General features: G+C 40.4%; 2 protein-coding genes across 2 annotated transcripts; both read left to right on the top strand.

The window, feature by feature from the left end:
• Window positions 1-1,733: 1,733 nt before the first annotated feature.
• LOC311298521 (uncharacterized protein) lies at window positions 1,734-5,008 on the top strand. Its single transcript, XM_084421526.1, has 4 exons — window positions 1,734-2,116; window positions 2,924-3,055; window positions 3,319-3,456; window positions 3,724-5,008. The coding sequence occupies exons 1-4, from the start codon at window positions 2,032-2,034 to the stop codon at window positions 4,908-4,910; spliced, it is 1,542 nt and encodes a 513-aa protein (XP_084277652.1). The 5' UTR covers window positions 1,734-2,031; the 3' UTR covers window positions 4,911-5,008.
• A 17,638-nt stretch (window positions 5,009-22,646) lies between these two features.
• LOC311298520 (uncharacterized protein) lies at window positions 22,647-25,868 on the top strand. Its single transcript, XM_084421525.1, has 4 exons — window positions 22,647-23,029; window positions 23,837-23,968; window positions 24,239-24,376; window positions 24,644-25,868. Exons 1-4 carry the CDS (start codon window positions 22,945-22,947, stop codon window positions 25,768-25,770), a joined length of 1,482 nt encoding a protein of 493 aa, XP_084277651.1. The 5' UTR covers window positions 22,647-22,944; the 3' UTR covers window positions 25,771-25,868.
• Window positions 25,869-26,466: the final 598 nt, after the last annotated feature.

The following is a 26,466-nucleotide window of genomic DNA, read 5'->3' as shown; positions in this document are numbered from 1 at the left end:
TTTGTATTTCCGGTGCGACTTGGACGCGCGTCCGTCAAAAATAGACTAGGCGCCTATATTTAGCGAAGCGGCGCGGAGAGCCGTTTCTGGGAAGCTTCTGAAACGCGCCGCGTCGCGGCCGGTGTAAACACAAGCATTGACTAGAATGGGCGCGATCAGCTCCGGTAGCCGTGTCGCAGCCGTAATGCGCCGCAGATGTGTGCAGTGTAAATGAGGGGTAAGGCACGCGTGCCCGCTGGCACACAAGCAACACATGCGAGAGAAGTGTATGTATTTCATTCAGATAAAGTAGTCTACCTGCACACAGATCTACATTTTGATGTAATAATTCCTCATAGTAAAAAAAGCGTATTTTATTAAGTTAGGAGTAGAGATGCACCGATTGATCCGCTGGTGACCGGAATTGGCCGATTTTCACGTGACATATGCCGATTTTATGCCGGTCAAATGCACTCGGGCTCCCCATGATTAACATCGCGCAACATCAGCATCACACGTGCACGTGTAATATTTTTTTTTCGCCGTGCATGTTAATCAATGAGTGCATTCACACCGCGAGCAGGAGCAGCGCGTGAGCGCCCCACAGGAGCAATGAAGCGAGTCTATTTTGTCTGCGCTGCTCACGCTCAATTAAAGTGAAAGCACACTTTTGATGAACAAAATAAATATGATTTCAAACAAAAGTGCCCAAAATGCACAGAATGTGCATGTCTAGTGTGTTTTAACAAGAACTGGATTAGGTTATGTCAGAAAAGAAAATGAAGACTCAAAAATATTTATATAAAATGTACCCATTTAAACTTGTTTTTATTATTCAGTTTGATATGGTATTTTATGAAAAAAAAATATATATAGAAAAAAAAATATTTGTGTGGGCTGTAAAGTGGTTAGAAGAAATGACATCGGAATCGGCTAAAATCGGTATCGGCAGGTCAAACTCAATGGGAAATCGGAATCGGCCTAGAAAATTGTAATCGGTGCATCTCTAGTTAGGAGTTATAAATACTATTAAATTGTCTATCTAAATCTAAAACAAATTTCAAGAGAAATATTTAAATTTCTGTACTATTTCTGTGTAAGCCATTATGAAAATGTAAAATGTTTGTGTATTTATATGAGTGTGTGCGTGTATATATATATATATATATATATATATAGGCTATGTGTGTGTTGTGGCACAGTGATGAACTCGGAAACTTAAAAATGGCACTTTATGACAAAAAGGTTGCTGACCCCTGCTCTATAGGCTACTTGCCTCGGTCACGATAAGAAATATGTCTATAGAAAGCTTTGAGTGAACAAATATTATCTGATTATGCAATCCATATGAAACCATCCAATATTAAATTGGCTATGATATAACCGTGGCTGTGTATTCCCCTATATTCACTACAGTGGCTGGAAACATTGTTTTCATTCATAATTACTTGCATGGATTCAAATCAATCAGCAATTGAAAAATTCAGATTCAAATAATAGACATGCCCGTGTTTCTTGATGATCAATGCAGATTTATGCCAGTCTCCAGTAGAGATCCATTTCCTGGAGAGTTTAGGTGTAGGAGTTTAGTCATAATTACAACTTGTAACTTGTGGTAGAACTCCGACTTGTACCACGTGATCGCTGTACCACCTGACCACTGCAGATTAATTTGCCGTTGATAGTGTTGCCATAAAAACAATCAATCATCTCCTAATTACGGTCATTATTACGACATCCAACCCTAATCAAACACACCTGAACAAGCTAATCAAGGTCTTCAAGATTAGGCTATATTAGAAAGCTACAGGCAAATGATTTTCATTAGGGTTGGAGTTACCCAGACCCCCAATTGGATCTTTAAAAACGCATTTTCAAAAAGTGTTTTAAACTCTTCTGATAGCGTTTGGTTTGGGACTCAGCTGATATTTTGATGCAGCAACAGGGATTTTTCTTTGTAGTTTTGTGGTCCTTGCTGTCCGCCCCTCCTGACTCACTAATTCAGTGCATCTTCCAGCAGAGTTGATTTTGAGATTTTTGCAGGTTGAGAGGATGACAGCTCAAGTGTACTGCTCGTTTAGTGCTGTTTTATTGTGTCTGTCTGCTTGTTTGAGCGCAACAGATGCTGGAGTCCTAGGTGAGAAGTTCTTTTAGCTTCATTACGCAGCCTGAAGAAGTGCATAAATAAAGTGCCTTACAAAATTTGATTTCAGACACATCTGCTTACAAAAATACAGTACAGACGTCAAGTGGAAGTTCATCTTTGAATGTTGGTTTAGTTTTAATAATAAGCAAAGTGTAAATATGCAAACTGTCATAAGTTTATGCATTGTACAAGTAACCCATATAATCACTAATAGGCATTTTTGTTTACTGTTAAACACGAACATTAGTGTTATAATATGGCTGCAAAATTGTTACCGGACTGTATCAATCCTGAGTTTAAACTTTTGCTTAAGGTTTTTTTGTTTTAAGAAATGCATAAGCCTACAATATAACGTGGGGAGCTAATTATAACCGATAACTCTGCATTTTACATATATAGTGGGTTTCTATATTTGTTTTGTTTTCTGTTGAGTAGCTTATTAAAATGCTTAAAAGGAAATGAGGGTGGTCATTGCCAACCGCCATTAAAAGAAAGAGGGTGGTCATGGGGATGGCATCATTTTTGAAGATGTACACCAGTAAATTTGTATACAACATATTAACTGATGTCCATGCTTTCTATCAGCATTTCACTATTATTCACTCTACTACAGTGGGGTAGGTTGTATCTGCACTCAGTCTTTGAAACCGATTGATGCAGTTTAGTGAAAAATGGTAGATTTCTAAGCTACTTGAGTTGAAGCAGATAAATGTGTGAATATTATAAAGTGAGGCTGAAGCAAACTATTACAGCACTTCCTGGTCTCCCCTAATGATCCTCTTGAATCCTCTTCTGTAGTGCCTGGTCAGTGTCCGGCGACGCTGACGGTCGTGCCCTCCCGACGAGGATGCACTTCTGATAGAGACTGCTCTGGAGGACACAAATGCTGTCAATTTCCCTGTGGGTCCGCGTGTGTGCCACCTGTTTTCAGTGAGTTTTATTTGATGCATGCTATACGTCTTCCAGAAAAAACCCTGAAAAAATGTTTTCACTCAGGAATTGCTAGTAAGTTTCACAAATAACTGCAAAGAAACCGCAAGTAACACATTGAACTAAACGTGAAACTATGAAGTAGATGGACTGAATATTCCGGTAAATCCTCCTACGATTTTTTTTTTTATTTTTTTTCATACAGCGTATGAGACATTCAGTATTCAGTGATGTGGTTTCTCTGTCATGTGTCTCTATAACAGCAAAGCCAGGGGAGTGTCCAAGTACAAATTTTGGAGCAGGAATGTGTGCAGAGTTGTGTTCCTATGACAGTGACTGTCCGAACAATGAGAAATGCTGCTGCAATGGATGTGGACATCAGTGTATGGATCCATTTGCAGGTATTTGTTGTTATATTAATGTTTGGGTCAGCTTTCTCATTTCAGTTTGTCTTGTTTTATAATTAATCGTTCTCAATGTAAAAATTATTTAGCCAATAGCACGGTTTAAAGTACAGGATGGCTTTACAAAATTAATACGAAAAATTATTAATACGATCATGATTAATAATTAAGAGGAGTAAAACTTGGTATTTGGGTTTTGTGCTGTGTCTGAGACTGAATGCCTCTAAACAGACTGACTAAAGTTGACTATCTGGATCCATCCAGGGAAGCCTGCAGCCGAACCCCGGAAGCCTCCAGGGAAGCCTGCAGCCGAACCACCAGGAAAGCCTCCAGGAAAGCCTGCAGCCGAACCACCAGGAAAACCACCAGGAAAGCCTGCAGCCGAACCACCAGGAAAGCCTCCAGGGAAGCCTGCAGCCGAACCTCCAGGGAAGCCTGCAGCCGAACCACCAGGAAAGCCTCCAGGAAAGCCTGCAGCCGAACCACCAGGAAAGCCTCCAGGGAAGCCTGCAGCCGAACCACCAGGAAAGCCTCCAGGGAAGCCTGCAGCCGAACCACCAGGAAAGCCTGCAGCCGAACCTCCAGAGCCTTCTAACGAACTACCGGAGCTTTCTACAGAACTGCCTGAGCCTTCTGCTGAACTGCCTGAGCTGGAGCCTTCTACCGAACCTCCAGAGCCTTCAGACGAACTGCCAGTGACGCTTGCAGCCGAACCCCCGAAGCCTCCAGGAAAGCCTGCAGCCGAACCACCAGGAAAGCCTCCAGGAAAGCCTGCAGCCGAACCACCAGGAAAGCCTCCAGGAAAGCCTGCAGCCGAACCACCAGGAAAGCCTCCAGGAAAGCCTGCAGCCGAACCACCAGGAAAACCTCCAGGAAAGCCAGCAGCCGAACCACCAGGAAAGCCTCCAGGAAAGCCAGCAGCCGAACCACCAGGAAAGCCTCCAGGAAAGCCTGCAGCCGAACCACCAGGAAAGCCACCAGGAAAGCCTCCAGGGAAGCCTGCAGCCGAACCACCAGGAAAGCCTCCAGGGAAGCCTGCAGCTGAACCTCCAGGAAAGCCTGCAGCCGAACCTCCAGAGCCTTCTAACGAACTACCGGAGCCTTCTACAGAACTGCCTGAGCTGGAGCCTTCTACCGAACCTCCAGAGCCTTCAGACGAACTGCCAGTGACGCCTGCAGCCAAACCCCCGAAGCCTCCAATGAAGCCTGCAGCCGAACCCCCGAAGCCTCCGGTGAAGCCTGCAGCTGAATCCCCGAAGCCTCCTGTGAAGCCTGCAGCCGAACCCCCGAAGCCTCCAGGAAAGCCTGCAGCCAAACCACCAGGAAAGCCTCCAGGAAAGCCTGCAGCCGAACCTCCAAAGCCTCCAGGAAAGCCTGCAGCCGAACCACCAGGAAAGCCTGCAGCCGAACCGCCAACTTACCCTTATGGGCAATGTCCTGGCCATAAGTAATGTGGCTGTGCATGCAGTTAACTGTGCTGATTTAACCATTGGATGTATGGTGTGTTTTCCCTGTTTATCACCAAATAAATCTCACACTTGTAAGACCATTTTCCTCTCTTTTTTTTTTTAAGTGGGAAAACAAGGAATTTGATTTTGTATTCCAGTGTTAGTTTGGCTGTTCTCTCTCATAATGGCTTATTGGAATCAATGCATGAAATCCCACCCTCCAAAGCCTCGCCGCCTTCAAAACGCTTGAACACACAGCAGAGTCTGTAAAGTGTCACAAGATGAAAGACTGCACTAAATTGCCTCATGTCTACAATGCATAATATTACAGTGATAATGAATGTAAACAACTTGCAGTGCTCTAGTTGTACCACCTGACTGATGCAGATTCATTTCGCTGTTGACATGGAAACGTCTGAATCAAAATGCCATGATTGGATGAAGAATTCTATTATTGATTGCTATAGGATGTGAAGTTTCAACCAGTATTGCCTATTGACTAATAGTCTTCTGCATTCTGAAGCATTTTAGTGAAATTGTGTCTTCTAGTGGTCATTTTAGGAAGTTGCAACTTCAAGCCTATTAACAGATGATCCCTTTAGTTACCTGCGACCAAATGAGTTCTGAATGCCTGTAATGCCGAGTTCACACTGCACAATTTTCAGAGTAGTCGGGTCACTGTTCTTTTCACACCGCACGACTATCTGGGGTAACGTTCAGTTGCTGCTGTGTGCACACTGCACCGATGACAGTTTCACACTGGAGTGGCTCAGTGGTTCATGTAGGTTGTCTACAAACCGGAAGGTTGGTGGTTCAATCCCCGGTTCCACCTGTCGAGGTGTCCATGAGCAAGACACCTAACCCCAGCTGCTCCTGACGAGCTGGATGGCGCCTTGCATGGCTGATACCGCCGTCGGTGTATGAATGGGTAAATGTGAGGCAATATGTAAAGCGTAGATGGCCAAGCCATAATGCCAGAATAAAGAGATGTCAAAGGTTCGTCCATTGACTACAATAAAGCATGAATGGGCCAGTTCTCCTCACCAGACATTAGTCATAGACTGTAAATGGGCAATAACATATTTGATTAGCATCTTATCAGCCTTCTCTAAAAAACTCCCCTGACATCATCTTAGAAAATGTATATACAATTCATAGATTTAGAGATATCATCCTCAGATTTGAAATGAAGCATGACCACACCAGTGGCTACACTGTGGTTGTGGTTATAAGTTGTTATACTGCATTCACATAATATGTTTATACATTTAATACATACACTCTTAATATATATTTTTTGTTTTTATATCTCAATATTAATAAGAGTCTGATTAATTCTGAGTCTTGAACTGTAAACTGTCAAGAGTTGGCTTTCTAAATATATGTTGGTTATGTGTCTATTCAGAATGACTTTTTATTTTGGGTATGTAATGTATGCCCCACTTGCCAAAATTGGGTCTGTCTGGTAAGGGGTTAATGCCACAAACTTTAAGCTGAGGATAACATAACTCTAAGGCTAGCTCAGTCGGTAGAGCATCAGACTTTTAATCTGAGGGTTCAGGGTTCAAGTCCCTGCTTGGGTCTTGAAATCCATTGGGGTCTCCCCGTTCAGGTTCGAACCCTGCCGACTACGTGGCTCTTTGTCTGTTTCCGGCAGGAACTGTAACATCCAGGATCTTTGTACGAGCTGCATTTTTTTCCTCTAACATGGAAAACTGGGCAACCCACATCTCTTTTCAAGCCTGAAGTGAGCAGGTTTTTGTGTAGGTGAAGACATCGTTGAACTCCTTTTTGCCAACACAATATGTTAGCTGAGTGCATCCTCTGCTGCTCACATCCACATTGATGGTTGGCCCTGGTGTCCTCTGCTGCTCACTTCCAGAAAAGAAAATAGCATGTGACTCATTACCACTATCACTGATTCACTTTCAAGAGTAGTCGTGACCGAGAAGTTAAGGCGATGGCCTTGAAAACCATTGGGGTCTCCCCGCGCAGGTTCCAACCCTGCTGACTACGTGGCTCCTTGTCATTTTGTCTGATTGCGACAGGAGTTGTGACATCCAGGATCTTTGTACAAGCTGCTTTTTTTTCTAACAAGGAAATTGGGCTCTTTTCAAGCCTGAAGTGGGCATCGTTTCAAAAGGCCCAGATCATCACTCTTTCAATGTCAGTGTTCCTAGCTTTGGAAGGAGCAACCTATCTCTCTCGTCCCTTTATAAATTGTGGTCTTCATCCTTTAATGCCACAAACTTTAAGCTGACAAAGCATGAACACTTTAAGGAGAAAGTGCTGTTATATCCCAAGGGTGGCTGTTCCCTGGCAAAAGCCCGGTTAGCTCCAATGGTAGAGCATCATACTTTTAATCTGAGGGTCCAGGGTTCAAGTCCCTGTTCGGGTGAAGGTTTGTTGCAGACCTCCCCTAATCTCTTGCTGTGCTCTTCCCAACCTTTGAGGGAGATGGTCTTCCTCTTCAAGATAAGATGTAATGCTTGGTTACTAGCAGTGTTGGGGAGTAACGGAATACATGTACCGGCGTTACGTATTCAGAATACAAATTATGAGTAACTGTATTCCGTTACAGTTACAATTTAAATAGTTGGTATTTAGAATACAGTTACATCGTTGAAATCAATTTATTACATGACGATACTTCTCTGTTTCACGAGTTTATTCACTCTCTAAATAAATTAAGGCAACTCCATGCATTTCCCAGATGCCCCAATATGAAAACGAAAAAAATGTGTGGTTTGCGTGATCAGTCACAATGGAGTCGGAAGAGGAGCAGCGCGAGCTAGAGGTAGAGATGGAGCCGAAACAACAGAGCCAGGGCAAGAATACGTTTCTATCTTGGAAATTCACATTCACATTAGCATTTCACAAGAGAACGAAATATAACTGTGCAGTGCAACCTCTGCTTGCCAGCAACCAACCTCCTTTCAGCGTCCAAAGACTCCACCTCCAACCTGAAGAAACATCTTAAAGTAAGTTTTTTTCAAATACGTAGACCTACACCACAAAACTAGTTGAAGATCATTTTTTTTAATCGGTCAATTCCAGCGTTATGGACGTGAAATTTGCAGTCAAAACTTGAAATATAAATTCTCAGAAAATGAATTAATAACAATAGTGAAACGTCCGTTTATCCATACTCCCTTAATAAAGGAGTCCAGACATTAGAAAAATATCGGTCTACATGCGTTTTATATTTAATATGAGGGAATAAAAAAATCTTTAACTTTTAGGTGGCAACATTTTTTTTGTTTTTTTGTAATTCTGTGAATTACACTGCGCAAACCAAAAGTAATACTACTCACCGGATGAAGAAGGGTAGGCTCTCCACAGAACATAAAATATTCATGTTATTTAATTTTTCGTATTCGCATTCATGAGGAAAAAAACAATGGTCGTGACAGTTCTCCGTTACGGACGTGAGCGCTCTGAAAGCAGCACTAAAAGACTGCTTTAAAACTTTCACAGAGACCTCAAACAGAAACACAAAGCCTTTCTTTAAAGTGAATTTCGTTTTCGTTTTTTAGAGCTTTCACCCTGCACGCGTTTGCAGTCCGTTTATCCGTTCCAGTTGCGGTGCGTATAGGCTACAGCAGTGCAGCGATCGTTTCCGCACCGAGTCTATTTCTGCTGTGCTGCAAACGCTGAATTAAAGTGACAGCACATGTTTCGTGGTCAAAATGAACACAGATTGAGCTGAAAATGTAGTAATTTAACCATAAATGCATTTAATTAAATTAAATAAAACTAAATTTAGTAATACCACCATTAATGTTTTTAATTAAGTACTGCTTTTTTTCACAGTCATCTTTTTACTTTAAGACCGGGGTAAAGCAATGAAAACAAGACGAAATAATGAACAACACTCGTCTGATTCGTGGAGGTTGAAAAACAAGTTATTTGTGGCATGCAAGATTTATTGTATTTAAATTTAAATGCTAAAAGAAAAGGCATGATAGTCGGCTGTGTTTGTCAATTTTAAGTTTTAATTTAAAATGTTTGCATTTTTAATATAAGGAGCCTACATAGTTAAATATGTTACCACTTGCTTGAACAACTTAATATATAATCTATATAGAAGTAATGCATTGATTAATACGTTGTTTAAATTGTTTAAACTTGAATACGTCTATTAAAGAGTGTATATGTGTAGGCTACAAAGAGAATTGCACCGGTGACAAAACTTTTTTAAAAATAAAAGTTGCTGATAACTTCTGGATTTGAAATACAAATATTGTGTAGGCCTATGTGTTTGTGGTACAGCCACGGATCAGTTACGCACTGCAAACGCAGCATATGTGAAAGCACTACAGCGCGTGCTGCTCCTGCACCGCATACGCACTGCACACAGAGTATGTGTGAAATGGGCGCGTATAAGGTAGAAGGCCCTACTTGCCTCACAGACATGTCTACTTTTAAACAGAACAATTCAACACGAAAGAACTGCTCTCTGCATGTAATCCGTATGAAATGTGCATTTCTCTCTGGCGCGTTCACTAGGCTACTGCGAAGATCACGAGTCAGCATCGTCAACTTCATCTTTGTAACCGACACTGACAAAGAAAACACTTGTTTATTAATAAACAATTAAAATATCTCCTTTCTATATTTGACATAGGCTATTCATAATTATTACTTTTGCTGGTTCTTTGTGACAGCTTTTAGGTGCTTTATTGGCATACGCATCACCACCGCATCACCAGGCCTGTTTATTAAGCAGGATTTGATGGCCAACACTTATAAAATGCAATTCAATGTGGAAGTAATCCAAGTATTCAGAATACGTTACTCAGATTGAGTAACGTAACGGAATAAGTTACAAATGACATTTTTGGGCATGTATTCTGTATTCTGTAACGAAATACGTTTTGAAAGTATCCTTCCCAACACTGGTTACTAGGGACTTTAAGCAACAGCTGCTGATGGAACGGCAACGGCAACGGCAGCCGGAAGTAAGCGTTAACTGCCGTAGCTAAAGAGCGCAAAAATCACTAAGCAACAGTAAAGAGGACGGCGTAGGGGTAATTTAATCATCAAACAAAATACAAAAAAAGGAAGTGATTTTTGAGCAAGAGAAGGGTTGCTTTTGGCATTTAATGATATACAGAAACGATTACAATGCCACATAACCTAAAACATAACATTAACTTTCTTAATCTGTCATGTAGTAACGACTACGGCAAATCAGCTGTTCTCCCGTAGTAGACGGTTACAGTAGAACGTCGCGAGGTAGCAGTTAATTTCGCGCGTGCGCAATAGAACGACAGAATGCCATTGCCGTTCCACCAGAGGCCGTTGCTTAAAGTCCCTACTGTCTGAGCAAGCGGTGGTGGGGGACTTTGAGAGAACTGAGCTGAAGCTTGCCGTTGACACTGTATGTGCAGGCCCGGGGCGAGTGGAAAGATTGCTTTCTCTGTATAGCATTTAGTACTCTGCGTTGTGCGGGCAGCATCCCCAGTCCAAATCCGGATCATGGCAGTCTTTTCGTGTAGGTGAAGACGTCGCTGAACTCCTTTTTGCCAACACAATATTTTTGCCGGGTTGATCCTCTGCTGCTCACATTGATCCACATTGATAGCTGGCCCCGGTGTTCTCTGATGCTCAAATCCAGAAATGAAAATAGCATGTGACTCACTGGCGGGAGTAGTCGTGGCCGAGAGGTTAAGGCGATGGACTCGAAATCCATTGGGGTCTCCCCGCGCAGGTTCGAACCCTGCCGACTACGTGGCTCCTTGTCTATTTGCGACAGGAATTGTGACATCCAGGAGCTTTGTACGAGCTGCTTTTTTTTCTCTAACACAGAAAATTGGGCAACCCACATCTCTGTTCAAGCCTGAAGTGAGCAGGTTTTTGTGTAGGTGAAGACGTCGTTAGTTTATAAATAAGTGTTGGCACACCTGTCCGAGTGGTGCTACAAATTCTTCTAAAATCTGATTTTATTTCGGGCATGTTAAATTAGCGTTCGACAAACGCGAACAAACTTTTAGTTATTTATGTACACTCACAATAACAATTAAATGTTGTGCTTTTGTAAAATAAAGAAAACAAACAGGGTGCGCTTTCTGCCGTCTCGGTCTCCGTCACAGAAATTAACCAAAACTCTATGGCAGGGGTCGGCAACCTAACCCCTCATTTACACTGCACACGTCTGCGGCGCATTACGGCTCCGACAAGGTTTTATTCCGTCCACCACACGGTGCCAACTCACACCAGGAGCATTTCAGAAGCGAAGCGACTGGATGCGTGAGACCACGTGATTTGCCTGTCCGACGTGGTTTTTCTTGATTTTGGGGGTTTCTACCTTACAGTCTATGCTTTCTACCAAGGATATATTGGTGTGCAATACAATTGGGAGTCTGCACATGGTGTTTATTTTGAAATTGACAGTGTTTTTTAACTTTTATTTTGTATTTCCGGTGCGACTTGGACGCGCGTCCGTCAAAAATAGACTAGGCGCCTATATTTAGCGAAGCGGCGCGGAGAGCCGTTTCTGGGAAGCTTCTGAAACGCGCCGCGTCGCGGCCGGTGTAAACACAAGCATTGACTAGAATGGGCGCGATCAGCTCCGGTAGCCGTGTCGCAGCCGTAATGCGCCGCAGATGTGTGCAGTGTAAATGAGGGGTAAGGCACGCGTGCCCGCTGGCACACAAGCAACACATGCGAGAGAAGTGTATGTATTTCATTCAGATAAAGTAGTCTACCTGCACACAGATCTACATTTTGATGTAATAATTCCTCATAGTAAAAAAAGCGTATTTTATTAAGTTAGGAGTAGAGATGCACCGATTGATCCGCTGGTGACCGGAATTGGCCGATTTTCACGTGATCGGCCATGACCGGCGACCGGCCGGTCATGGCTGACATATGCCGATTTTATGCCGGTCAAATGCACTCGGGCTCCCCATGATTAACATCGCGCAACATCAGCATCACACGTGCACGTGTAATATTTTTTTTTCGCCGTGCATGTTAATCAATGAGTGCATTCACACCGCGAGCAGGAGCAGCGCGTGAGCGCCCCACAGGAGCAATGAAGCGAGTCTATTTTGTCTGCGCTGCTCACGCTCAATTAAAGTGAAAGCACACTTTTGATGAACAAAATAAATATGATTTCAAACAAAAGTGCCCAAAATGCACAGAATGTGCATGTCTAGTGTGTTTTAACAAGAACTGGATTAGGTTATGTCAGAAAAGAAAATGAAGACTCAAAAATATTTATATAAAATGTACCCATTTAAACTTGTTTTTATTATTCAGTTTGATATGGTATTTTATGAAAAAAATATATATATAGAAAAAAATAATATTTGTGTGGGCTGTAAAGTGGTTAGAAAAAATGACATCGGAATCGGCTAAAATCGGTATCGGCAGGTCAAACTCAATGGGAAATCGGAATCGGCCTAGAAAATTGTAATCGGTGCATCTCTAGTTAGGAGTTATAAATACTATTAAATTGTCTATCTAAATCTAAAACAAATTTCAAGAGAAATATTTAAATTTCTGTACTATTTCTGTGTAAGCCATTATGAAAATGTAAAATGTTTGTGTATTTATATGAGTGTGTGCGTTGTTGTGGAAAAAATTTTATCTTTTCTTTGTATTTTATTTTCAATGATTTAGCAAATGAATGCCATGCGTTCTTTGGATGTATTTTGAGTTTCTTTTATGATGCTGATACAGCTGGAAGGTGTGTGTGAGACTTCAGAGGTGAGAAGACCCCCGGGCTGGGGAGGGTTCAAGTGGGGGTCCCTTTTGTTATTTTGATTAGTGGGGGCTGTAAGAGATAGCCTTTGAATAGAACACTATAAAGTAGCTGGTCAACCTCTGCTCTGGGTCTCACTCTGCCTGCAGCTGGACTGTGGGTAGACTGGGAACATTTCTTGCAAGAAATAAATATCTTTTAAGGACAATTTGAATCCTGATGTCTCTTATGCCTGATGCTGTTTTGTTAGTTATTGTTTTTGCCACAACAATTGGTGTCAGAAGTCGGACTCCATGAGGTTTCTTCTGGTCCTGAGAAAGCGAATTGACGGACTGATCACCCTAAAGCACAAAAGGCTTTAGTCTTACCTCGCCGAATTGAGAGAGAAGAGCCAAAACTGCTATCAGGGCCAGGAGGAACCCACTGGAATCAGAAAGAACTCGGTGGCAGTAAAAGCATCTCGGGTAAGAGACAGTAAAATTATTTTAATTTGTGTGGTGTAATTTGATATAACTGTGGGTGAACCATAGTGGCTGGAACTATCTCTTTGGTACGGGCAGAGAAGGTTTTCGAGGGGGAGATTGTCAAATCAAGTCAAGTCAAGTATATTTGTATAGCGCTTTTCATAATACAGATTGTATCAAAGCAGCTTCACAAACACAAAAGTCAAGTCAAATTTTATGCCGAAAACTAGCTCGTAAACGTGGACGGAAGAGCCACACGGACGGAAGAGCCACACCTGATTAATTAGTTTTACTCAAAATCTCTGTAACCTGAGGAAGTCTTGTAAAAGTGGACGGAAGAGCCACACCTGATTAATTAGGTGAACCAGAATTAATCGAGCGCTAGAAAGTGCTCACGGAAAGATTGAGTAGACCGTAATTACAGGAAGCATATTTGCTAAACCTTGCCGATTTGAGGTGACAAAATCGGATCTGTTGAAGACGTTTAACAGATTATTAGACGCGCGTCGAAGGAAAATCCAGGAGAGATAGAAATCAGCCAATATGGGGTCATCTCAAAGCAAGCTTGAACAAAATTTTATAGGCTACACCAGTTTTTCTGTAAAATGGGGAAAAATTACAGCCAGAAATGCATGCAAGAAATTGGGAAACGGAAAATTGTTAAACAAAGGGTTGTTGTAGTTTTGTTCATGAGTGTAAAACTGTGAACAGACAGTAGTTTGTTGAACTGAAGAAGATAGAAGAAAACGAAAATAAATGCAGAAAGGATTAGCATTTAGGGAAAGATAGAATGTTTTTAGAACGTTTTTCTTGATAGAATTTACAAACAGTGAATTGTTGAATGGAAAAGAAGCAGATAAAAAGAGAACAGAGTTCGATGCAGAAAGAACTGGCATGTACTGTAAGAGATAGAATTCATGGAACTATTTATGAACGCCTGTTAAGGTAAATTAAGTTGAAATGGTATGAAAAGTGAGTTTTAGATAAAAATAAGGCATTGAGTATGATTAACAGGGATTAACATGATATAAAGATAAGGAATGTTTATTAAGTAAAACGATTGTCTTTTGAACCTAAAGGGTCCAGCTATGCTGGGAGTACAGCAACAGCGCTTGCTTGTTCAAACCAGCTTCTGGATGTTAAATGTATACGTGTTTTGTAATCAGTGTTGTTGATGATAATATCAAATTAGAAAATGTCCAAAGATTGGATATTTTGTTGATATTAAGCCATTTAAGGAAATATATTGTTTTATAAAGGAAATTATGGGTTGGAGATAATTTCCCTAGACACGTGTGACTAAAGTTAATCAGAAACTTTGTGAAACCCATTTAGAATATTTAGATTTTCCGTGTCGCTTATGAAAATTAATGTTCTGCCAATAATAATGATGTGAATGTGCTTTATTGTATTAATGTTATGAAAACAAGGGTATTTAAGAATAGATTGCCATATTTTTGTAACAAGAGTTGAAGGTGCAAGCGGCTAGGATAGCTGTCTGTGTAATTTAGAGACTGAGAAGATTTAGAGAATCTTGTGGTTTCTGTGAAACAGTAGAATAAGTGGGACTGAATAATTGTAATACAATCTTGTGATTTAAGTTGAATCTGCAAACTAACCATTTGATAGAAGAATAAGCTTTTAAAACCAGTGTTTATGAAATTAATGACACGTTGAAGTTTTAATACTGTATTGTTGGATTACAAATTTATTAAATGTTTAATTTAGTTTGCAACATACAGTATAACAGTAAAAGTTGAGTACATTGAAGTTAGCATTTTAAGGTTAGGTTAGGATAATGGTATCAACAGTTTCTGCCAGGCTGTTTTCTCTATTATAATTCACCCTATTGTCGTTAATGGCTCGAGCCAGTAGCCCCAAGACACACCTTTTGTCTTTAATGGCTCTTCGAGTCCCAGTATCACTCAGACTGATGGGATTAGCACACGAATGATTCGTCTATGCAATTTGCAATGCAATAGACTGTTATGCTGACTGAATTAGGATAGGCCAGACATTCAGTCTAGGGTGGTAACTGAACAGTCCTGATAAATAGTGAGATAAAAGAGAGCAAATGCTGTAAGCAGCTGCAGAGATTTGCAGATGATGTTTTGTAAAAGTTTGATTGTGATTGGAAAGATAAACAATAACTTAACTGGCTCCAAACAAAGAAAGTGCCAAAATGACACAAATTTAGAGAAAAGTCTGTGTTAATATGGGTTAGAAAGTAGATCAATGTTAATATGATGAAGATTGTTTCAGCTATTGAAATTGAATTTGCAACTGGGACTGTAAAAGAAAAGACAGAGAACTGCTTATCAATGGCTCTGTTTGCATTTCCTGAATACAACACAATGTTTCAGAAGTGCAAAATAGGGTGAAGCTGTTAGAAAGATAAAAGGCAGAATAACAGAGAGTGTTTTATTGCAGTCAGCTGGGTCATTCAGTGACTGTATGCGCACTGAATGACTGTAAAAGTAAATGAGGGAGAAATAAAGTTGATAGTTGGAACTTTTGAAAGTTGTAAGAAGATTGAAAGATTTAAGTGTAAGGAATTCCTTTTGAAAGGAAAGAACTATAACAAGTACCGGTTGACGTAAAATTACGGATAAGACTAAATGAGTTGCAAAATATTTTAAAAGTACCGGTCACTAAAAGGATGATTGTGTCTTGAATGAAACGCTTTGATAAGGTTTTAGATGGTATGGAGAGACAAATCTAATGAATGATTTATAATGATAATCAAAAAAATTATCACAAGCAGGGAGCGCAGCCTCAAAAGTTGAATCATAGAAGCAGATTGATAAACTCCTAGAGAAAACATTGAAGTCAGGTATTAAATTATGGCAATTGAAAACCTGACAACTAAAATTGAAATGAAATTTTCAACGTTATTAAGACCTAGAATAATTCTTATTATTTCTTTAAGATAAAATAAACAGAAGCAGTGTTACAGGATTAACAGTTGCTAAATGTAAAATGTGTAAAAGGCATTTGATTAAACAAAGGCTTGTTAATGTTGATTTTAAAAGATAAGATTGTGATTTGGCCAAATCAGGTTTGCTTATCTGAATCTGGCATGTGCTGTGACTGAAACTGCCACAGTTTCAGTGCAACAGAGACTCATTCTGAGTGGATATTATGTCTAAATTACAATACATGTAATTCATGGAAAAGATGACTTAAGATGGGCTACAGTTGAAAAAGATGGTAGATAAAGTCTGAAGTTAAAAGTTTATGAGAATGCAGTGTACCAGTCCTGAATGCCTCAAGAGTCTCTCTCTCATTCAATATCAGCTGAAAGCTGTTGTCTGAGCCTGTGTAAAGCACAGTGTTTCAGTTGAAAATCATAGACACAGAGATGTTAAAGGAAATCGTTGCCATTCAAAGGGCAATTTGTACTAAATGTTCTAGAAGTAAAACTGAATGACTTTAAAGAAGTCTTTAAAATAATACTGTTTAGGACTTGTTTATTTTAGGACCAGAGACTTTTAGCTCTCATTTTAGCTTCCACCATAAAACAGGGCCGATGGCTCCGGCTACAGACGTAGATGTACACTGAATGTACGATTGTGATCTAAATTCACTGACTATAATCTAAGCAGCTAGGTTGCTACCTTTAAGATGATTAATGAATTTTAAGTAGGGCTGCACGATAATGGTTAAAATTATAATCACGATTATTTTGCTCAAAATTATAATCGCGATAATTAATCACGATTATTCTCATTTGAGAAACTACAGAGAAAGAGAAGAGACAGTTAACGGTTTTGCACGAGTATTTGCGCAAAATCCGCGCAGATTTGGTTTACACGAATTTCCCCAGCAAAATCAGTAAACATAATAACATGCCAAATTGGCCAGTGATTTGACAGCGATGTTAATTTCAAACCATCAGCATCAGACTTCATTTAACCAACTACAACTTCCTCAGACAGCAAGTCAATACAAATGGCATGATTTAACGTTAGATGAGCGCTTTGTGATGCGTCTTCACATTAGATCTTCTAAGCGACACATTTCGGTTGAAAATGAGACAACGTACAGATCCAGATCGCTCAGCAAATTCGTACTGCAAAGAAAAATAGTCTACTTGTTGATACACACTGAAAACGGTCAGTGGCTGTCGTTTTCAACTGATTCACATCATGAAAACTGGTAAAAACTTAAACTTCAAAAAATAGAACAGCGAAACTCATTTAGAAACATATTTAGTCACACAACCGGCACAAGTGGCTTGTGAAGAAACAGACTGGCTGTGTAACAATTTCATGCAAACTGAATATCGCTGTGGAGATCTGTGCTTTTTCCGCAGTGTAAAGCGCGCGCGCAGGGTTGCCAGATTGCACCGAGTAAGTAAAACACGGGGCATAAAATGTAAGATAAAAGCTCTGTTTGGGTAATTTGGGAGATTTAAGATGTTCAGATCTGGCAACCACAAACATCAGTGCTAGTGGGGACTTGTTTACAATGCAAGATAATGCAAAAGTCTAATAAAAAAGCGTTTTCAGGATAAAAAACGAGCGGGCAAATATCGCGACGATTTTTTAAAATTAATCGAGAGAGGCAGATATCGTTATCGCGATTAAAATACCATAAATCGTGCAGCCCTAATTTTAAGTGATTAAATACTGTTGTTATTAATCTGTCTCCCTATGTTTAACACTAGTAGGTAGTCCGAATGGCTCTGATGACTCTTGAATGCACCTTTTCCTAAGCTCCAGAAAACAACAGATTATGTTGAAGAAAACGGTCACAGATTCTGTGATGGGAAAGAGTGGTAACCAAGTGTGTACGAAGTGATTACCCCAGAGACGGGTAAGACCTTTTTGGCCAAAAGGGCAACCTAAGACAGGGGAAGTCACGCCACAAACACTGGGCATCTCCTGATGGAGGTGTTTTTATGTGAGATGGGTATGAGAGTGGCGCTGAATGACTGGCAGAGGCCACCAGCATCAGCAGATCATTGAGAGGGGAGATGAGCTGTGAGAAGTTCAGTCTGCCCCAGAAAATGTGAGTCCCTCTATGCACTCACGAGAAAACCGCGTTGATTATATGGCTTGTTTTTCATCGTGACAAGTGTCTACAACTATGCCAGGGGACAACACCCTGAAGAAAAGACAATTATAGCTTAAGAGCTGATCTGAATGGGCATTCAAGAGCCAGCAGAGACCATTGAACTAATAATTATCTGTTGTGGAGACCGTAACAAAAAACTTCTGTAATGTTAGTTGCCTGATGGGCAAGGGAAAAAAAATGCAGAGATTGTGTTGATGTTGAACTAATGTGTCAATTCTGACTCCTGCAGATCATTAGACATGACAAAGGACCATTATAAGATATGGTGGTGGCTAAAGATGAGAACAGCTTGTGATGAGTCAAGAGAATTTTCTGGAAAACAAAGGTTAGGTAAATTGGGTATTTAAACTAAAGATAACCTTAGAAAAGATCATAGCATAATGTATTTTAGATTGTTGTAATGGTTCTAATTTGAGTCAAACATTTGTATTTTGACATGTGTGAACTATTAAGGATTGACTATGACTATGATTATTTTAGTTACAGTCCTAGGAGGCTGTTGAAAAGATTATTCGCTTATAGTGAGAGAGAAAGAGACTGCATGAGTGGAGGAAGGGATGGTACTCTGTCTGTCTTTCTGTTATCAGTCAGCCAAAGAAAGCTGAAGCAAAGTAATAATTATGTACCAAAACAATCCAGCTGACTTTTCTAAAATCAAATGAATAATGAACAGACATGCTTTGAAATTGGTTAATAGGCCATAAAACATTAGATAAAAGATACAGGAAAAGGTTAGAATGTCACTTAGAATTTAAATCTTTTTAGATAAAAGATATTAATAAGAAATATGAGCGGTTCATAGTCAGGGAAGAGTGTGAGTGTGAATTCATGTTTTGTACAGTATGTGTTAGTTTAGGACAACTATTCTGTCTGAATAGTGTGTATACATGTGTCATTAACCTCTGGAAAGAGTGTTTTAGCATTATAGATGGGTTAAGTAAGCTGAGGATTGTGAGTCAATCTGATGAGAAGACAACACAGAACATAGGACAAGCTTTAAGTTGATTGATCATCGAGCTCTGTCTGTTAGATATTACTTTGGTAATTTATGATGTACAGTAAATTTGATTTACTTTCTGGACAGGTTTAAGTATTGATGTGTAAATTAGAATTGTGAAGTCGTAGATAGCCGTCAGTCATGTGTTGAGAAAAAAGTTATAAATTTGACAGCAACAAACACGTACAGTAGGCTAAGTAAATATCAGATTATCCAGAGAGCCCTTAACAGTTATGTATTGTAAAAAGGGGAAGATTGTTATTCGACTGACGTTGACGAAGTGTACTGACGTTGACAAAGTGTACACGACCTGACCTGACCAATTGATGACCTGGAGAATGTTCGTAGATGACAGTTGATTAAGAGACCAAACAATAGGCCTGAAAATCAAGAAACGCTGTGAGACTAGGGGCCGTTGCCTTAAAAAAACAATTTGATAAGAAGATGAAATTGTGGCTTTAAGTAATATTTTTATTTCAGAGGCAGAGAAAGATGGGAAATTTGGCTGAAGGACAACGTTTGGGTTAGCAAACTTTATCCAAACAAATGTTACCAAATAAATATGAACTAATATTGCAGTTTTCCTTTAGCTCAAACATTAGAGTTTGGCACCTGTAACGCCAAGATCATGGGTTTGATTTCCGAGGGAAAGCAAGAACTAATAAGAATGTAAATGTGTACCTTGAAATGTGGGTCGCTTTGGATAAAAGCGTCTGATAAAAGCAAGAGAATTGTATTATGATGCACGAGATGGGTCGTGCATCAAGAGGAGGATGATAACAGTTGCCAAATATGGTTTACTAAGGGGTTCAGATTTGCTAAAAGCAACCGCGCAGGTGGGATCTGTCTGTAAGTGTGCAAATAACAAAGATTGTTTCAACAGGAAACGCCAGGGCAGATGTGGCAACAAAGGCCACGGCATGACAGCCGACAAAATCAGGGCAGAATGTGCCCAATAAAATAATGGCTACGGCTAAACATCCTAGCCTGGGCTATTATTGTGGCAGAAAGAAACAGTGCCTAACCTTGCGCAGCGCTTAACTTAAAATTTTAATTTTGCAGGATGTCAGGATGGATTGAATCAAACAGAACTGATTCTGTATTGTTTTGTTAACATGAGCAATGTGGGTTGAGTGTTTTTTTCAGGGGAAAAGGACCCTGAGTGCTATTCAATGAGCAAGAAATTATCAGATGATATGTTTCAGGTTGAAAATTCCACAGGTCACAACCAAAAGGGACGACAAGACAAGCGGTCACTAACAAAATCACTTAAGGTCTGCTTTCACAGGTGACAGCAGACAGTAAATGACTCATTCCAGTGGGGGTGCGATCGTGATTTAAGGGAAAATCTTGTAAGGATTTGAAAATGATTGAAGAGTGTTAGACCTGAGTCCAAGCATCTCACCTTAAACTACAAAACCAACGTCAGCAACCCCACACGCCAACGCAAAGAATAAAGTGGGGGGGATCAATGATATGTGCTAGAAACATATCTCCCCTGCCTACGGTGGAAAATCCTCTCTACGGCATGCAAAGTGTCATATTGGTGAAAACGGAACATCCATGGGGCAACGAGATGATCAACATATCTGGAGAAAATGTTGACCAATTAATGGTTGAAGAAAAGTTTTGTGATTTTATTTGATTGAATCAAATTAGGGCTTAGTATTGATATAAATCTAATAATTTGACTTGTGCAAAGAAAAATGTGTTTTCAGGTAGAAGATCTATTAATTAATGTGAAGTATGGTGATAAGAAAAAAGACGGTATGTAATGGAAAAGTCAGGGATAATTTCAAACAACGAATGATCAAATTATAAAACTTTTCTGGTTAGATTTTATTAAATAGATTTTAATTAAATATAGCTTTAGAAGTAAAACCATTTCCTGACAAAATATTGTGATTAATTGAAAAAGGCTGAATACATAGTGTTATGATTGTATGTGTTATTCTGATAATTTTCTTATCAATGGGTACGGTCTATCCTAAGGGTGAACAAAATTATGCAGATCGTACGAGTAACAGAAGTTGAAATTATAATCATTTATGTTTTTTTCGGTATTATAATATCCTTTATTCTTACTATACTTTAAGTTATACTGGAGTGCCTGAGGGTCCGATTTATCGGGAATGCGGTAGCAGTGCTTATCCATTTAGCCCGGCTTCAGATAAAATGTTTACTTGCTTGCTGCTAAATTTTTTTTTTTATTATTTTTATTATTTCTTTCAAGGTTCGAGTAGAGTGATCAGGTATATGAAAATCAGATATGAAAGGTAACTGTGATGTAAAGACTTGAAACAACTCTTATCATTTATGGGTTTGATGCAGAATTAGAAACAATCGTTTTTTTTAATTTTGAAAAAAAAAAAATATATATATATTTTTTTAAAGTTGTTATGACCAAACCTAATGTTAATGAAACCAAATTGTTTATCAGAGAATGATAAAGAGGAGGAATTGTTGTGGAAAAAATTTTATCTTTTCTTTGTATTTTATTTTCAATGATTTAGCAAATGAATGCCATGCGTTCTTTGGATGTATTTTGAGTTTCTTTTATGATGCTGATACAGCTGGAAGGTGTGTGTGAGACTTCAGAGGTGAGAAGACCCCCGGGCTGGGGAGGGTTCAAGTGGGGGTCCCTTTTGTTATTTTGTTTAGTGGGGGCTGTAAGAGATAGCCTTTGAATAGAACACTATAAAGTAGCTGGTCAACCTCTGCTCTGGGTCTCACTCTGCCTGCAGCTGGACTGTGGGTAGACTGGGAACATTTCTTGCAAGAAATAAATATCTTTTAAGGACAATTTGAATCCTGATGTCTCTTATGCCTGATGCTGTTTTGTTAGTTATTGTTTTTGCCACAACAGCGTGTATGTATATATATATATATATATATATATATATATATATATAGGCTATGTGTGTGTTGTGGCACAGTGATGAACTCGGAAACTTAAAAATGGCACTTTATGACAAAAAGGTTGCTGACCCCTGCTCTATAGGCTACTTGCCTCGGTCACGATAAGAAATATGTCTATAGAAAGCTTTGAGTGAACAAATATTATCTGATTATGCAATCCATATGAAACCATCCAATATTAAATTGGCTATGATATAACCGTGGCTGTGTATTCCCCTATATTCACTACAGTGGCTGGAAACATTGTTTTCATTCATAATTACTTGCATGGATTCAAATCAATCAGCAATTGAAAAATTCAGATTCAAATAATAGACATGCCCGTGTTTCTTGATGATCAATGCAGATTTATGCCAGTCTCCAGTAGAGATCCATTTCCTGGAGAGTTTAGGTGTAGGAGTTTAGTCATAATTACAACTTGTAACTTGTGGTAGAACTCCGACTTGTACCACGTGATCGCTGTACCACCTGACCACTGCAGATTAATTTGCCGTTGATAGTGTTGCCATAAAAACAATCAATCATCTCCTAATTACGGTCATTATTACGACATCCAACCCTAATCAAACACACCTGAACAAGCTAATCAAGGTCTTCAAGATTAGGCTATATTAGAAAGCTACAGGCAAATGATTTTCATTAGGGTTGGAGTTACCCAGACCCCCAATTGGATCTTTAAAAACGCATTTTCAAAAAGTGTTTTAAACTCTTCTGATAGCGTTTGGTTTGGGACTCAGCTGATATTTTGATGCAGCAACAGGGATTTTTCTTTGTAGTTTTGTGGTCCTTGCTGTCCGCCCCTCCTGACTCACTAATTCAGTGCATCTTCCAGCAGAGTTGATTTTGAGATTTTTGCAGGTTGAGAGGATGACAGCTCAAGTGTACTGCTCGTTTAGTGCTGTTTTATTGTGTCTGTCTGCTTGTTTGAGCGCAACAGATGCTGGAGTCCTAGGTGAGAAGTTCTTTTAGCTTTATTACGCAGCCTGAAGAAGTGCATAAATAAAGTGCCTTACAAAATTTGATTTCAGACACATCTGCTTACAAAAATACAGTACAGACGTCAAGTGGAAGTTCATCTTTGAATGTTGGTTTAGTTTTAATAATAAGCAAAGTGTAAATATGCAAACTGTCATAAGTTTATGCATTGTACAAGTAACCCATATAATCACTAATAGGCATTTTTGTTTACTGTTAAACACGAACATTAGTGTTATAATATGGCTGCAAAATTGTTACCGGACTGTATCAATCCTGAGTTTAAACTTTTGCTTAAGGTTTTTTTGTTTTAAGAAATGCATAAGCCTACAATATAACGTGGGGAGCTAATTATAACCGATAACTCTGCATTTTACATATATAGTGGGTTTCTATATTTGTTTTGTTTTCTGTTGAGTAGCTTATTAAAATGCTTAAAAGGAAATGAGGGTGGTCATTGCCAACCGCCATTAAAAGAAAGAGGGTGGTCATGGGGATGGCATCATTTTTGAAGATGTACACCAGTAAATTTGTATACAACATATTAACTGATGTCCATGCTTTCTATCAGCATTTCACTATTATTCACTCTACTACAGTGGGGTAGGTTGTATCTGCACTCAGTCTTTGAAACCGATTGATGCAGTTTAGTGAAAAATGGTAGATTTCTAAGCTACTTGAATTGAAGCAGATAAATGTGTGAATATTATAAAGTGAGGCTGAAGCAAACTATTACAGCACTTCCTGGTCTCCCCTAATGATCCTCTTGAATCCTCTTCTGTAGTGCCTGGTCAGTGTCCGGCGACGCTGACGGTCGTGCCCTCCCGACGAGGATGCACTTCTGATAGAGACTGCTCTGGAGGACACAAATGCTGTCAATTTCCCTGTGGGTCCGCGTGTGTGCCACCTGTTTTCAGTGAGTTTTAATTGATGCATGCTATACGTCTTCCAGAAAAAACCCTGAAAAAATGTTTTCACTCAGGAATTGCTAGTAAGTTTCACAAATAACTGCAAAGAAACCGCAAGTAACACATTGAACTAAACGTGAAACTATGAAGTAGATGGACTGAATATTCCGGTAAATCCTCCTACGAATTTTTTTATTTATTTTTTTTTTTTTTCATACAGCGTATGAGACATTCAGTATTCAGTGATGTGGTTTCTCTGTCATGTGTCTCTATAACAGCAAAGCCAGGGGAGTGTCCAAGTACAAATTTTGGAGCAGGAATGTGTGCAGAGTTGTGTTCCTATGACAGTGACTGTCCGAACAATGAGAAATGCTGCTGCAATGGATGTGGACATCAGTGTATGGATCCATTTGCAGGTATTTGTTGTTATATTAATGTTTGGGTCAGCTTCCTCATTTCAGTTTGTCTTGTTTTATAATTAATCGTTCTCAATGTAAAAATTATTTAGCCAATAGCACGGTTTAAAGTACAGGATGGCTTTACAAAATTAATACGAAAAATTATTAATACGATCATGATTAATAATTAAGAGGAGTAAAACTTGGTATTTGGGTTTTGTGCTGTATCTGAGACTGAATGCCTCTAAACAGACTGACTAAAGTTGACTATCTGGATCCATCCAGGGAAGCCTGCAGCCGAACCCCGGAAGCCTCCAGGGAAGCCTGCAGCCGAACCACCAGGAAAGCCTCCAGGAAAGCCTGCAGCCGAACCACCAGGAAAGCCTCCAGGGAAGCCTGCAGCCGAACCACCAGGAAAGCCTCCAGGGAAGCCTGCAGCCGAACCACCAGGAAAGCCTCCAGGAAAGCCTGCAGCCGAACCACCAGGAAAGCCTCCAGGGAAGCCTGCAGCCGAACCACCAGGGAAGCCTGCAGCCGAACCACCAGGAAAGCCTCCAGGAAAGCCTGCAGCCGAACCTCCAGAGCCTTCTAACGAACTACCGGAGCTTTCTACAGAACTGCCTGAGCCTTCTGCTGAACTGCCTGAGCTGGAGCCTTCTACCGAACCTCCAGAGCCTTCAGACGAACTGCCAGTGACGCTTGCAGCCGAACCCCCGAAGCCTCCAGGAAAGCCTGCAGCCGAACCACCAGGAAAGCCTCCAGGAAAGCCTGCAGCCGAACCACCAGGAAAGCCTCCAGGAAAGCCTGCAGCCGAACCACCAGGAAAGCCTCCAGGAAAGCCTGCAGCCGAACCACCAGGAAAACCTCCAGGAAAGCCTGCAGCCGAACCACCAGGAAAGCCTCCAGGAAAGCCTGCAGCCGAACCACCAGGAAAGCCACCAGGAAAGCCTCCAGGGAAGCCTGCAGCCGAACCACCAGGAAAGCCTCCAGGGAAGCCTGCAGCTGAACCTCCAGGAAAGCCTGCAGCCGAACCTCCAGAGCCTTCTAACGAACTACCGGAGCCTTCTACAGAACTGCCTGAGCTGGAGCCTTCTACAGAACCTCCGGAGCCTTCAGACGAACTGCCAGTGACGCCTGCAGCCAAACCCCCGAAGCCTCCAATGAAGCCTGCAGCCGAACCCCCGAAGCCTCCGGTGAAGCCTGCAGCTGAATCCCCGAAGCCTCCTGTGAAGCCTGCAGCCGAACCCCCGAAGCCTCCAGGAAAGCCTGCAGCCAAACCACCAGGAAAGCCTGCAGCCGAACCTCCAAAGCCTCCAGGAAAGCCTGCAGCCGAACCACCAGGAAAGCCTCCAGGAAAGCCTGCAGCCGAACCGCCAACTTACCCTTATGGGCAATGTCCTGGCCATAAGTAATGTGGCTGTGCATGCAGTTAACTGTGCTGATTTAACCATTGGATGTATGGTGTGTTTTCCCTGTTTATCACCAAATAAATCTCACACTTGTAAGACCATTTTCCTCTCTTTTTTTTTTTAAGTGGGAAAACAAGGAATTTGATTTTGTATTCCAGTGTTAGTTTGGCTGTTCTCTCTCATAATGGCTCATTGGAATCAATGCATGAAATCCCACCCTCCAAAGCCTCGCCGCCTTCAAAACGCTTGAACACACAGCAGAGTCTGTAAAGTGTCACAAGATGAAAGACTGCACTAAATTGCCTCATGTCTACAATGCATAATATTACAGTGATAATGAATGTAAACAACTTGCAGTGCTCTAGTTGTACCACCTGACTGATGCAGATTCATTTCGCTGTTGACATGGAAACGTCTGAATCAAAATGCCATGATTGGATGAAGAATTCTATTATTGATTGCTATAGGATGTGAAGTTTCAACCAGTATTGCCTATTGACTAATAGTCTTCTGCATTCTGAAGCATTTTAGTGAAATTGTGTCTTCTAGTGGTCATTTTAGGAAGTTGCAACTTCAAGCCTATTAACAGATGATCCCTTTAGTTACCTGCGACCAAATGAGTTCTGAATGCCTGTAATGCCGAGTTCACACTGCACAATTTTCAGAGTAGTCGGGTCACTGTTCTTTTCACACCGCACG

This window comes from Rutilus rutilus (genome assembly GCF_951802725.1).
Source record: "Rutilus rutilus genome assembly, chromosome: 10".
Classification (NCBI taxonomy): Eukaryota; Metazoa; Chordata; class Actinopteri; order Cypriniformes; family Leuciscidae; genus Rutilus; species Rutilus rutilus.
This window is presented reverse-complemented; position numbering and strand designations above follow the sequence as displayed.

Coding starts and splice junctions, on each gene's coding strand:
- LOC311298521 (XM_084421526.1), top strand. CDS start 2,032: ATGACAGCTCAAGTGTACTGCTCGTTTAGTGCTGTTTTATTGTGTCTG. Junction 2,117..2,923: donor AACAGATGCTGGAGTCCTAG/GTGAGAAGTTCT, acceptor CCTCTTCTGTAG/TGCCTGGTCAGTGTCCGGCG. Junction 3,056..3,318: donor GTGTGTGCCACCTGTTTTCA/GTGAGTTTTATT, acceptor TCTCTATAACAG/CAAAGCCAGGGGAGTGTCCA.
- LOC311298520 (XM_084421525.1), top strand. CDS start 22,945: ATGACAGCTCAAGTGTACTGCTCGTTTAGTGCTGTTTTATTGTGTCTG. Junction 23,030..23,836: donor AACAGATGCTGGAGTCCTAG/GTGAGAAGTTCT, acceptor CCTCTTCTGTAG/TGCCTGGTCAGTGTCCGGCG. Junction 23,969..24,238: donor GTGTGTGCCACCTGTTTTCA/GTGAGTTTTAAT, acceptor TCTCTATAACAG/CAAAGCCAGGGGAGTGTCCA.